This window comes from Podarcis cretensis (genome assembly GCF_951804945.1).
Source record: "Podarcis cretensis genome assembly, chromosome: 16".
Classification (NCBI taxonomy): Eukaryota; Metazoa; Chordata; class Lepidosauria; order Squamata; family Lacertidae; genus Podarcis; species Podarcis cretensis.
The window spans coordinates 10030952-10044101 of NC_137186.1; the positions used below are offsets into that span (position 1 = coordinate 10030952).

Sequence of the window (13150 nt, forward strand, 5' to 3'; positions counted from 1 at the left end):
GGTCAGGGATGATTGGAGTTGTAGTTCTAAACATAGCTGTCAACGTTTCCCTTTTTTTTAAAAAAGGAAAATTCCCTTATTCCGAATAGGATTCCTCGCAAGAAAAGGGGAAAGTTGACAACTATGGTCCCAAAACATCTGGAGGGCCGAGTTTGCCTATGCCTGCACTATGGTATCACAGTCATGGCTTCCCCCCAAAGGATTCTGGGAAGTGTTGTTCGTTAAAGGTGCTGAGAGTTCTTCAGAGGAGGCCTACGTTCCCTTCACAGAGCTACAATTCCCACCGTTCCCTGTGAAGAGGGATCGATTGTTAAACCACTCTGGGAATTGCAGCTCTGTGAGGGGGAATATGAGACCCCAACAACTCTCAGCACCCTTAATAAATACGAAGAAATGTGCAGGGACATCCTAAGCGATTTCTGCAAAATGAGAGTGACTGTGGCCACCTTGCATATTTTTTTCTGCTACTGTGGAATGCTGCTCCCTGTTACTATTAGACACCAACAGCATCAGTTTGTGTGTGTAAAAAAAATCAATATTGTGTAATCGCCACAATCAGGATCAGCAGGAAAAAACTGATTTCCTGTGGTAAGAATACAGTTGCATGGGGTGGCTGTCTCTCTAATTTTGTGTCATGCTGCAGCCATTTTGCGTTAGGCCGTGCCCATTCCCCTATAAGCAGCTTTTTTGTGACAGGCGCCCTCAGTGCTCTCTCAAAATTCAAAATGTGCCTGTTAACTGAGCTTAACCATTGCATACCACTTCCTTGTTTACTTAGGCCTCCAGTCTTCTTCTATTGTTTCACCTGTGGTCAAATCTGTAAGACTGTAAGCTCACAGGGGCAGGGCCCTGTCCTCTTGGACTCTGTATAGCACTAGTCACACCCAAAATAACAATAATGTGTTCTTATTTTTGTTACAATTCCCAGAGTTCCCTGGGAAGAAGAATCGATTGTTAAACCACTCTGGGAACTGTAGTTCTGAGAGGGGAATGGGGGGAACCTCCTAACAACTCTCAGCACCCTTGACAAACTACAACTCCCAGAATTCTTTGGGAGAAGCTATGATGTATGTTGTGAATGTGGCCTCGATGACAAGCTGGAACGTGCGCAGAGAAGGGCGACCAAGATGATCTAGGGTCGAAATATGATTATGACTGTGATATGGTTTATGAAATAATGATTTTGGAAACTGCTATACAATAATTACTAAGAAATTCAGATGGAAGAGATTTAAGGAAGTCAAATAATATGTTTATGAAGATGGATTCTAATTAATTAAGTGTTAGTGTAGTGAAGATTTGTTGTATTTTATGTTTTATATTCTTTTTTCTCTTTCTTTTTTCTGTGTTATTCTTTTTTCTTTATTATTGTCAATCTTTTCTTTTGTTATATTTCTGTATGGAAAATAATAAATATTTTTTTTTAAGAAAAAGATGATCTAGGGTCTAGAAACCAAGCCTTATGAGGAACGGTTGAAGGAGCTGGGTACGTTTAGCTTGGAAAAGAGGAGACTGAGAGGGGGTTAGACTAGATGACTCTTGGGGTTCCTTCCAACTCCACAATTTTATGATTCTATGGTGATCTTTAAGCTCTATTGGATTCATCTGAGAAATTTCACACTGTGCCTACGGCCTCTCTCACTGAACAAACAAGATTAACCGTGCAGTCCTCAGTCTACTTAGAAGGAAGCCGCACTGTGTCCAATGGGATTTACTCCCAGGTAAAAAAAAACAAAGTGAGGATGACAGCTTTCAGGAGTGCTTGTTTTTCCTTCCAGGATCTCACTTGACCCATCATCCCTCCTAAAAATTTCACAGTTCCTAGATTTCAGCTCAAACTCATAACAGGCACAACAGCTACGCTCCAACCAGACCTTGGGCTGGCAAGATTTATTTACACATCAGCAGGGGAGAGAGAATAAAAGTCAGTTTGGGAGAGGGAAGGAGGAAACCAAGCTCTGACTGTTGCATCTCTGCAATTTCATTTTGAATATCCAGAACCTCACAGAGAGAGCCTGCAGGGCCCAAGGAAAGTAACCCTCCAACAGTGGCAGGACAAATTGATAAAATCTGGTATGTACAGTGGTACCCTGGGTTACATACGCTTCAGGTTATAGAGTTCACTAACCCAGAAATAGTACCTCAGGTTAAGAACTTTGCTTCAGGATGAGAACAGAAATTGTGTGGTGGAGGCGGCAGAGGAGGTCACATTAGCTAAAGTGGTACCTCAGATTAAGAACAGTTTCAGGTTCAGAACAGACCTCCAGAACGAATGAAGTTCTTAACCTGAGGTACCACTGTAGTAGCTTTGATTCAGGTGACAAACTTGAGCATCTAAACAAGCAAGCAGATACATTTATGGGTCTATTTTCAGCCCTATAGACAGCCCTGTTTAGGGAAGTTTTTAATATTTGATGTATTATAGTATTTTAATATTTTTTTGGAAGCCGCCCAGAGTGGCTGGGGAAGCCCAGCCAGATGGGCGGGGTATAAATAATAAATTATTATTATTATTATTATTATTATTATTATTATTATTATTATTCATCCTGTGTTTTTTCCATTGTTTCCTCTGTACGAAGTTTTTAAAGATTAACAAATATGTTGATAAAAATGAAACAAAAATGCACTAATGTTTTTCTAAGTAACGAAGGGAATGGTCAACTCAGTAAATCACAGAACCATACAATTGTCGAGTTGGAAGGGACCCCAAGGGTCATCTAGTCCAACCCCCTGAAATGCAGGAATCTCAGCTAATGCAAAGATGCACAGTCTCCTAAGGGATGTTCAGTCGAAATCTCCTTTCTTGTAACCTGGAACCATTTGTTCAGGTCGTACGCTCCAGAGCAGGAGTTCCATCTTCCATGTGACAGCCCTTGAGATATTTGAAGATGGCTGTCCTATCTTCTCTCAATCTCCTCTTTTCCAGGCTAAACATGCCCAGCTCCTTCAACCGCTCCTCATAAGGCTTGGTTTCCAGACCCTGGAACTCTGACAACTTAATCTTTCTAGTTCCTTTTATTTTCCTTTCCTTTCCCTTTCCTGGAAGCTGCTATTAAAATTCAACTGGGGGGGGGGGGGTTGGTTTGAAAAAAAAGCAAAATAAGAAGGTAAGGATCTGGCTAAAACAAGGGTGCCCCTGAGGATGCGCAGATTCCCCCGCACAAAGTAGCTCAACTCACAAAGAATCAGGGATTTGGGGCTGGGAGCTCACACTGCTTAGCTGCCTTGATCTCCATCACCTCCTTAATATATATATTTTTAAAAAAGATATCAAGTGCTGCTCTTCCTCAGAGCTGGGAAAAGAGTGAATGCAGAATCAAGATTGGGGGGGGGAGAGAGAGAGAGAGAGAGAGAAGGCAAGAGATATATTTAGCTACCAACTGGCATGAGAAGAAAGCAAAAACGCTTCCCCCAGCCTAACCTTGGGACCTGCTATTGTGTTGCAACAAGGGGCAGACTACGGATCACACCAACCCCAGGGGTGGCAAAGTGCCAGCGTCACACACATTCTTCGTGGGGTTTTGTTTTGTGTGGTTTTTTTTTTTCCGGGTGGTGGTGGGGAGAAGAGTGTGAGGGTGTGTGATTTTCCTTGGCAAGTCCCCAAAGAGCAGCCCTGCCTCCCCGCCAGGCTTCTCAGGCCCTGGAAAGAGTTCCCATGCCAACGTTCCCTTCCCCACAGAGAACTTCACTCCTTCCTCCAGCCTTCTAAATGCAGACACGCAGGTACCCAGGCGAGCCTGGCAGGAGAGCGGGGAAGGTGGTGTCGAAATCAGAAGCAATCAGGGCAAGGGAGAATATCTTAGCATTCAGCCCAGGGATTGGGGGGGGGGACCCAGTGCCCTCGGGGGAGGCGGCTGGACTCCAGCTCCCAGCAGCCCCCAGATAGCACATGGGGTGATGGGTGCTGTAGTCCAGCAACACCTGGAGGGCTTCGGCGGCGTCTTAAACACATGTCCCAACCAATCAGGGACCACATATTAAATGCACTTGCAGAAGGGTGCAGTGATGTCTCCTGGACTCCAGCTCCCATCAGCATGGCCAATGGTCAGGGATGATGGGAGTTGGAGTCCAGCAACACCTGGAGGGCTTCAGCGGCATCCTAAACACATGCCCCAACCAATCAGGGACCACATATTAAATGCACTCACAGAAGGGTGCAGTGATGTCTCCTGGACTCCAGCTCCCATCAGCATGGCCAATGGTCAGGGATGATGGGAGCTGAAGTCCAGCAACACCTGGAAGGCCTCAATGGCTTCCTAAACACATGTCCCAACCAATCAGGGACCACATGTTAAATGCACTCACAGAAGGGTGCAGTGATGTCTCCTGGACTCCAGCTCCCATCAGCCCCCAGCCAGAATGGTCAATGTTCAGGGATTATGAGACCTGCAGTATCTACCATAGTAGTGTGGTGGTTCGAGTGTTGGACTAGAGCCTGGGTGACCAAGGTTCAAATCCCCACCTGACCAAGAAGATCATGGGGTGACCTTGGGCCAGTCGCTCCCTCTCAGTCTAACCTACCTCACAGGGTTGTTGTGGAGATGAAGAGAGTTATGTACACTGTCCTGATCTCCTTGGAGAAAATGGTGGGATATGAATGCAATCAATGTGTGTGTGGGGGGGGTCACAGTTTTCCCTAACCCTCATTTATGCATCACTCCACAGAATCCTCACAACAACCCTGCAAGGCAGTATAGAGCCAGTGTGGTGTAGTGGTTCAGAGCGGTGGACTCGTAATCTGGTGAACCGGGTTCGATTCCCCGCTCCTCCACATGCAGCTGCTGGGTGACCTTGGGCCAGTCACACTTCTCTGAAGTCTCTCAGCCCCACTCACCTCACAGAGTGTTTGTTGTGGGGGAGGAAGGAAAAGGAGAATGTTAGCCGCTTTGAGACTCCTTAGGGTAGTGATAAAGCGGGATATCAAACCCAAACTACTACTCCTCAGTATGACTGTTGTTATAGCCATAATGCAGACAGGGCATCGAGGCAGAGCGCTTAAGGAAGGGGCGGGGAATTGAGGCAGCCACAATCGGGAATCCAGCCTGGGGGAAATAATCGGGGTGCAATGCAGAACCAGCGAGGGGTGTGGCGTGGAGAGCCAGACAGAGAGGTCCCGGTGGACACATGCTCACCCTTAAGATTCCCAATCCCACCCACAACTTTGCAAGTCTGACGCGGTGTGCTTGCTCTCTCCCTGGGCTAGGATGCAGTACAGGAACAAGCAGATGAATTAATGGAGGAGAATGCCTCCTGCGCATGTGCACAGCAGCCGCACTTTCCCAGCTGACAAACCGTCTCACACCCACCCAGCCAGGAAGGTCTATTTGCTTGTTTTATTCCTTGCATTTTCTCGCCACCTCTTCCTCAAAAGAGCTCAGAGGTGGTGGTGCTCTTGCTTCCCCCAGCGCTGTATCTCTGCAAGGGAAGGTTATGTGCAGAGAGAGCAACTGCCAGATTTTCTTGCCACACAACAACCGCCCTGCGGGGTAGGCAAGAAAGAGCAATTAGCCCAAGGTTGAGAAAGATTCATTCTGGCAGCCTCAGTCTGTCCTCAGCCAACCCCACCTACCTGCCCTTTTAACTACAACCAATCAGGGGACGGCTCAGCCTCCCATTGGCTCTGGCTCCACCCACTGCTGGGCTGCCCGCCTTCCGCTCTGCCACGCCCACCCCACTCCCTCCACCCCCTTACGCTACAACAACCTTGCAAGGTAGGTTAGGCCAAGAGATTATTATTGGAGCAAGATTCCTGTCCCCCATGAACATAATCGGCTGGGTGGGGATTTGAACCCACATCTCTACCAGTCCGAGTATAGCGCTCTAACTGCCACACCGCTCTCAGTTCCCCCAGTACTGAGTTCAGCTCCAAAGAGTTTGCAAGCTCCTAGGTGCTGGACAGCTCAGTCAGTAGAGCAGGAGACTCTTTATCTCAAGGTCGTGGGTTTGAGTCCCACATTCGGCAAAAGCCTCCTGCATTACAGGGGGTTGGACTAGATGACCCTGGTGCCCCCTTGCAATTCTACATTACTATGATTCCTCTCTGAATCTGAGATTTAAAGTCCCGTGGCACAAAGGGGTCGCAATAGCCGTAAATGCATGTTCCTCGGGTGTCAGAATCTTAAAGCGCACCTTCCCCTTGTCTGCCCCAGACTCTTGATGGAAGGGCAATGGGGAGGGGGATCGAAATGAAATTCGGAATGAATAGGATCTAGGACATTCCCTAAGGAAGTCAGACTATCCTCTACCAGGGCCAGGGCCTTCTCAGTGATGGCTCCGAACTGGTGGAATGCTCTGTCCCATGAGACCAGGGCCCTGCAGGATTTAACTTCCTTTCGCAGGGCCTGTAAGACAGAGCTATTCTGCCTGGCTTTCAGCTTGAACTTAGCCTGGTCTTTTATTCCCCTTCCTTCCCTCCCCCTCCTTTTTTTATGAAGATTACCCGCTCTGGGATCCCGCAGCTAATTCTCCCCAGGTCTCCTCGCTGGCCCAAATAGAACTAATTTAGCCAGCTAGCCCTGGTGATCATCTAATGTTTATTGGATGGATTTCACCCCTAAATTGATTTTTGAATTCTGAATTTATTGTTATTCACGTTTTATACTGTATTTTATGCTGTTTTTTGTCGCATCAATTAAGTGTTTTAAATTTGTTGTTAGCTGCCCTGAGCCCGGTTTTCTGAACTGGGAAGGGCGGGGTATAAATAAAGATTTGTATTATTACGCCTAAAAACACATACAATTTCAGCCCCTTCCCTTACAAAGCAAGAAAAGAGGCCCCCGTGGGGACATGACGCCCCCCCCCCACCATTATCTGTGTTTAGCAAGAGGCCAGGAAGAAGCAGCAAAATTAAAATTAAAAAACTAAAATTAAAATTTTCACCTGGGTCACGGATGGGAGAGCCTTTAGTCCTACAGATTATTGGCTGGACTACAGCTCCCATGATTCCTTGCCATGGCCATGGCCGCTGCTAGGCTTGCTGGGAGTTGGAGTCCAACAAGACCTGGAGAGTTGCAGCCTCCCCAGCCCCCTGTGCACTCATATAGCTCAAGTCCTGCCATTCACCCCTGCTGGTCAGATGCTCTCCAGCTAAAGCACCGCAGGCACTTTCTGCCCTCCAGAAGGAAAGGCACCTTGAAATGCTGCAGAGTGTCATTGTGAAAAGAAAAGCAGCAGCACAGACGTCCCCGGAGGGAGATTCCTAGAGGGGAAGTTAGGTCTCAGCCTCCATGGAGCTTACAGTGCCAAACACACAAATGGGGGCAGGGGCAAAACAGAGGGAGACAGGACATGCTCAGCGATGGGAGGAGAAGAGGGGAACTTTTTCAGTCTGAGGGCCACACTGCCTGCTGGGGGCCACATGCCAGGTGTCGGCGGGGCCAGAGGACAAAGTGGGCGGGGCAACAGATGCCCATTTTCACTTCCGTACTTTTGGCTAGTTTCTACATTTAGCTGAGATTCCTGCACTGCAGAGAGTTGGACGAGATGACTCTGAGGGTCCCTTCCAAAGTGACGATTCTACATTTCCATGACATTTTCCTCCAAGGAAAACAAGATGCATTATCAGAGTTCAAGAATGCATTCCAGCCACACAGAAACATCCATGGAGGATACGAAGAAGAGTCTTTAAACAGAATGGCTGGGGAGGTAGCCTAGGGAGGGAGGGAGTTAGAGAGGCTTGAACCCCCAAGCCTAAAATTCTCTATGCCACTACTGTGGCGTATGGAACAATTTTTCCAAACAAGCTAGTTCAGGGGGCAAAATCAATCCACCTGTGAGCGGGTGGCCCTACAGGTTAAACCACAGAGCCTAGGACTTGCCAATCAGAAGGTCGACAGTTCGAATCCCCAAGACGGGGTGAGCTCCCGTTGCTCGGTCCCTGCTCCTGCCAACCTAGCAGTTCGAAAGCACATCAAAGTGCAAGTAGATAAATAGGTACCTCTCCGGCGGGAAGGTAAACAGCGTTTCTGTGCGCTGCTCTAGTTCGCCAGAAGCGGCTTAGTCATGCTGGCCACATGACCCAGAAGCTGTACGCCGGCTCCCTCGGCCAATAAAGCGAGATGAGCGCCGCAACCCCAGAGTCGGTCACGACTGGACCTAATGGTCAGGGGTCCCTTTACCTTTGCCTAAATATGAACTTCCATGTCCGGTGGCAGTCTATCTCTCCATACCAGGCTCCTTAGAGGGGAGCGAACATCAAGGAATGCTCCACCACCACATCTTGCTTCCCAGTTTTGTCCAGCTGTCTGTTTTTTATATGTATCATTTGTAGGCTGCTCTTCCTCCCTAAGGAGTGGTTTAACAATCAATGCCTCTTAACAGGGAAGTGGGAATTGTAGCTCTGCGAAGGGAACCGGGGTTTTCCTAACAACCCTCAGCCCCTTTAACAAACTGCAGTTCCCATAAGTCTTGTGGGAGGAGGGAGGGAAGCCATGACTGGTTAGAGTGGTATTGTGGTGCTTGAAATGTACGGTTCAAATGTGGCATAAAACAGGGCTGGTAACATCTGTCACTCTCCAGATGTTGTTGGACTACAACTCCAATCATCCCCAGCCAGCACTGGCCTGTTGAGATGGGAGTCAGAAGGCAGCAATATTGGAAAGGGCCACTGGATTCCTCATCCTCAGGTTGGAAAATAAGGTGAGTGAGAAAATTATTGAATGTTAAAATGACGTCGGAATGAAACGAAGCGGTTTTAGTAATAAGGTTAAACAGGAATATGTAAAAATCGATTAAGAAATAAGATAAAACAAAGAGGGTAAGGATTTGCTGAATTAACTATCTGAACTGGAATACAAAAAAGGGAGGTTTGAGGAAGTCATGAAAATAAGTAAATGAACTCTAAGATATAGAAAGAGGGATTTACTTTTAATTGTTTTTATTTTTTCTGTAATTTGTATTTTTTGTTTTTGTTTTCATCAATTTTGTAACCTTTTTTTTACTGAAATTTTAATAAATATAATTTATTTTTTTAAAAAAAGGAAAATAAGGTGAGTGATTTGGGATGTGTGTGTGCATAACAGGAACTTATGAAATGGGAGTGGTGTCAAGGAGATGGGTAGAAAAAGCGATTGCCTTTTCCTCCTAATATTGAAATTTGGGGAATGACCCAATGACATTAATTGGCAGCGAGGATTCAGAACAGAACCCGCCCTCCCAAAGGATCATATGCACAAATGATACTATAATTTATTATTATTATTATGAATTACATCTGTATCCCACCTTTCCTCCCAAGGAGCTCAAGGCAGCTTACGTTGTTCCCCTCCACCCCATTTTATCTTCACAACAACCCCGGGAGGTAGGCTAGGCTGAGAGTAAGTGATTGGCCCAAGGTCACCTACTAAGCTTCACAGCTGGGTGTGAATTCGAACCCAGCTCTCCCAGGTCTGAGTCTGACATGCTAAGCTCACTTGTATCTATATGATATAGGAGCGATTGTTCTGTTTTAAGATGGGTGTTATATATAAAATTAAGATTGTCTTTAAAATACGCTAATATTTTAAGTGTTTTTAAACACATGCAGCTGTTTGATATATGCTTTCACGATATTGCAAAAGGCATTGGGATGCCCGCTGGGAAATTATTTGTAAACGAAATTTAACGATAAATAAATACGTTTTAATATTATGTCAATTGTTGGTAGCAGTATCTAGCTGTCCACGCAACCAAGGATTGTCTAAACATTCGTTCCTCCAGCACCACTCCTTTAACAACGGATGGAGAACCTGTGGCGGAATTCCAGCTCCCATCGCTCATGACCAGTCCATCGGAAGTCCAGCAACATACAGAGTGCTTTGAGTTTCCCCATCTCCACAATCAATGAGCTGAAACAGGGGAATTTTTCAGCACAGAGTTAACCTCTGGAACTCCATGCCACAGGACAGCGCAAGGCTAACTGGGCTCAGATAGGGAGCAAACAGCCCCCAAGGGAAGGCAGCTCCGAAGAAATAAAAGCTCTCAGCAGATACCGAACCAGAGCAACACCCTTAATTCTGCCCCCCACAGTTCTGGTACCCATGAAGCTCAAATGTCAGGTTAGAGGGACCTCTAAACAAGGGTTTGAGGAGTTATTTCATCCCCAAAGCCCTTTAATTCCGGCATAAATCTAGTGGAGGAAAAGGTGTGCCCTACTGAGAGCAACATGTTAGATGGCCTTTGGCCGGATCCAGCCAGGCTTTTCTTAGGTGCCTTTTTTTTATTGAAAAGGGCCAGCAAAAAGGGAACATGGGGAGCTGCCTGAGTTCAGACCACTGATCTCAATATTGTCTACACAGGCTGGCAGCAGCATTCCAGGGTTGCAAGAAGGGGACCTCCCTACCTGGAGATGTCACTGGGGATCAAACCAGGTACCTTCTGATGCAAAAGCCGATGCTATGCCACTGAGCTACAGCAGCAGCACAAGGGAGGAGGGAAGAAGAACCACTGTGCATTTCAGATTCAGAAGGGGGGGGCCCACGAACCCAGCAGCATCAGGGCCCAGAAAGGGGGTGCCTCCTGTCTCAAATGATTAAGGGGTTTCCTGTCCATCATCTTCCCCTCTCTCTCTCACACACACACTCTAGTCAAAAATCACACGACTGCAAGCTGAAAAGCAGCTGCAACCCCCAGTAGCTCCCTACAGAAATCAACAGCCGGATTACCCCATGGAAAACCCCGATTGAAGAAAGAGGGGGAACATGGAGGACAATTTTGGCTCTAAATCAGGGGGTGGGGGAGCTCTCAAAATGCAACCCATCACCTTTCCGCTATGATGTACTACAACCAATGCCCACCCCCAATCCTGGAATATTCTCCTATGGAGGCGGCAGTAGGGTGTGCAAGCCAAAGAGTCAAGTGGGGGGGGGGTGAAAAATAAGAATACTGTGAGCAGAAACCCACTGATCATTTTTTTCCTGCTCCCCACCCCCAAGCATCTTCCAATAGCGATCAGAGATGGAAGCTGGCTAGGTGGGAAAATGCACTCCAGGCTGCATGCCCGATCCCATTTACATGCGAGTAAACCCCGCCGGGTTTAATGGGATTTAATTCCGAATAGGCACGGTTTGGATTACACAGCAGGGGGGAAAGCACTGTGACCCCGCCCTTCTCTCTCTTTCTCTATTCACCGCCTCCCCCCCCCCAATACCACCTGTATCCCTTTCTTACTGGAGAAGGGGGTGGGGGGGTCCATCAAGCCTTCTTTCTGGGGAGGTAAGGGAGCAATTTGGGCGGGAGGAGCCACCAGAGTCTTCCCTCTCACCTAAGCATGCCATCCCTTCCGCCACCCCGCCCCCAAAAAAGAATCAACCGCAACTGTGAATGGAGGGAGGGGAAAACCCAGGCAAACTTCAATTGGCGCTAACGTTACCATGGGGAGCACATTCATGCGCGCAACTTCGGTTGCTGTTGGCGGGTGGGGGGGGGAGCAGCTTTCCATCCCACCCTCTTTACGACTGAGATATGTTAACGCCACCTCCCACCCCCCCAAAACGATGCAAGGTACCCTCACCAATTTTTAGACGTGGCTCCCCTTTTTCCTTCCCCCCTCCCTCCCCAACAAAGTCACGCGTCGCGATTCAGAAATTGCCTTCTTGGTTTGGAGAGCGCCGGTGCGCGCTTTTTGGAGAGGTTGGAAGGCGCCTTCCAGGACATCCGCCCCCCAAATAAAACCACACACACGCCTTCCGAGGCTCCGGGGGGGGGCGGGGGGAGCCGCGCCTACCTTGGAGTACAAGCCCCACGACAGCTCCGTCTCGATGACCATCACGACGATGCCGAACATGCCGAAGATGAGCGCGTAATCGCTGAGCCTTTTGCGCTTCTCGAAGAGGGCGCGCCGGTGGCCCAGGCGGTAGCCGATGTTCTGGTTCTTGCGCTTGGGCGCTTTGGCGAAGGAGGGCCCCCCGACGGGCGGGTGCTTGTGGGGGGCACCTCCGGTCCCCGACAGCCCGGCCGTGTTGGGGTGCAGCCCTTGCGGGGAGTGGTTGTCCTCCCGGGAGATGACGATCTCCGGCGGGTGAGCCCCGGCGCCCAGAAGTTGCAGCGGCTGCGCTTCGGCGGCGGCCTCGGCGTCCAGCAGGTTCCGACGGGAGGCGCTGAGGCGGCTGAGCGGCTTCATGACTCCGCCGCTGTACTTGCACGAGCTCATGGCGATCTCGGTGAAGGGGTTGCTGTCCCGCCGGTGCGCCAGCGGGCTGGCCTGCCGGTGCTTGCCGCCCGTGCCCGCGCCGCCGCCGCCGCCGCTGGAGCTGGGCGAGTGGCCCGGGGCCGCCCAGTGCTCGCCGCTTACATTGGGCTGGCTCCCTTGGCGGGAGGAAGGGCGGAGGGCGGCCACCGGGGGAGGAGCCCGCAGGGGACCCGCCGCCGCCGCCGTCGTCGCCGCCGCCGCTGGAGCCAAGCTGGGGGGCGCGGCGGACGGGCGCGGCTCGTCCCCCGAGGGCGGGCAAGGCGGGCGCGACTCGTCGGCGTCCAGATCGCCCACGCCGGAGTCGTGGAAGGGCCCCGACGGCTCCATCTCCCGGCCCTGGCTTGCCCCTGCCCGGGCTCAGCGCGCTGCCTCCCCCAGGGCAGGGGCATCCAAGCGGCCCCCTCGGATGCCCAGCCTGCGGGGCGGGGCGGGGTGGCGAGGCGGCGGCGGCGGCGGCGGCGGAGAAGCGACGGCCCGGAGCTGCCGGCGCCAGCTGCTGCAGCCGAGCCGCGAGCGGGGCTTGAATGGCCAGCCAGCCAGCGCTGCCTCTCGCGCGCGCCGCCAGCCAAGCCCACCTGCCGTCGGAGGCCGCTCATTGGCTGCCCGGGAGCAGCCGCCGGGCTGACATCACCCCCTCCCCCGCCCGCCGCCCCCTCCCCAAAGGCACCGGCGGCCAGTGCGCCTGTGCGCGCCCCGCGGCACCACGGGAATTGGAGTCCGCCGCGCCTTTGCCCTCGACTGGGCGGACGGCTGGGCTGCGCTTTTGGCTCTCTCGGGATCGCCGCGCGAGGCTGATCCATCGGACACGCGAGTCCAGGCAGGAGTCCGCGGCACCGAGGTGCGGGGTGTGAGGCAGGTGGGGAGATCAACAGGTGAAGCTTTGCATGCCCATCCGCTGCGAAGCTTTGCCGGTGGGATTTTCACCCGCCGGCGTGTGTCTGTCTTCGCTCTCTCCATCCCTTCCCTGGTCTGATTTATACC

General features: G+C 50.4%; 1 protein-coding gene across 1 annotated transcript in view; it reads right to left on the reverse strand.

The window, feature by feature from the left end:
- KCNN3 (potassium calcium-activated channel subfamily N member 3) overlaps positions 1–12615 on the reverse strand; it is a 100509-nt gene extending 87894 nt beyond the window's left edge. The window contains exon 1 of the mRNA XM_079958045.1: positions 11705–12615. Coding sequence (XP_079814171.1) covers positions 11705–12496 — 792 coding nt within the window. The 5' untranslated portion in view covers positions 12497–12615. The remainder of the gene's footprint in view (positions 1–11704) is intronic.
- Positions 12616–13150: the final 535 nt, after the last annotated feature.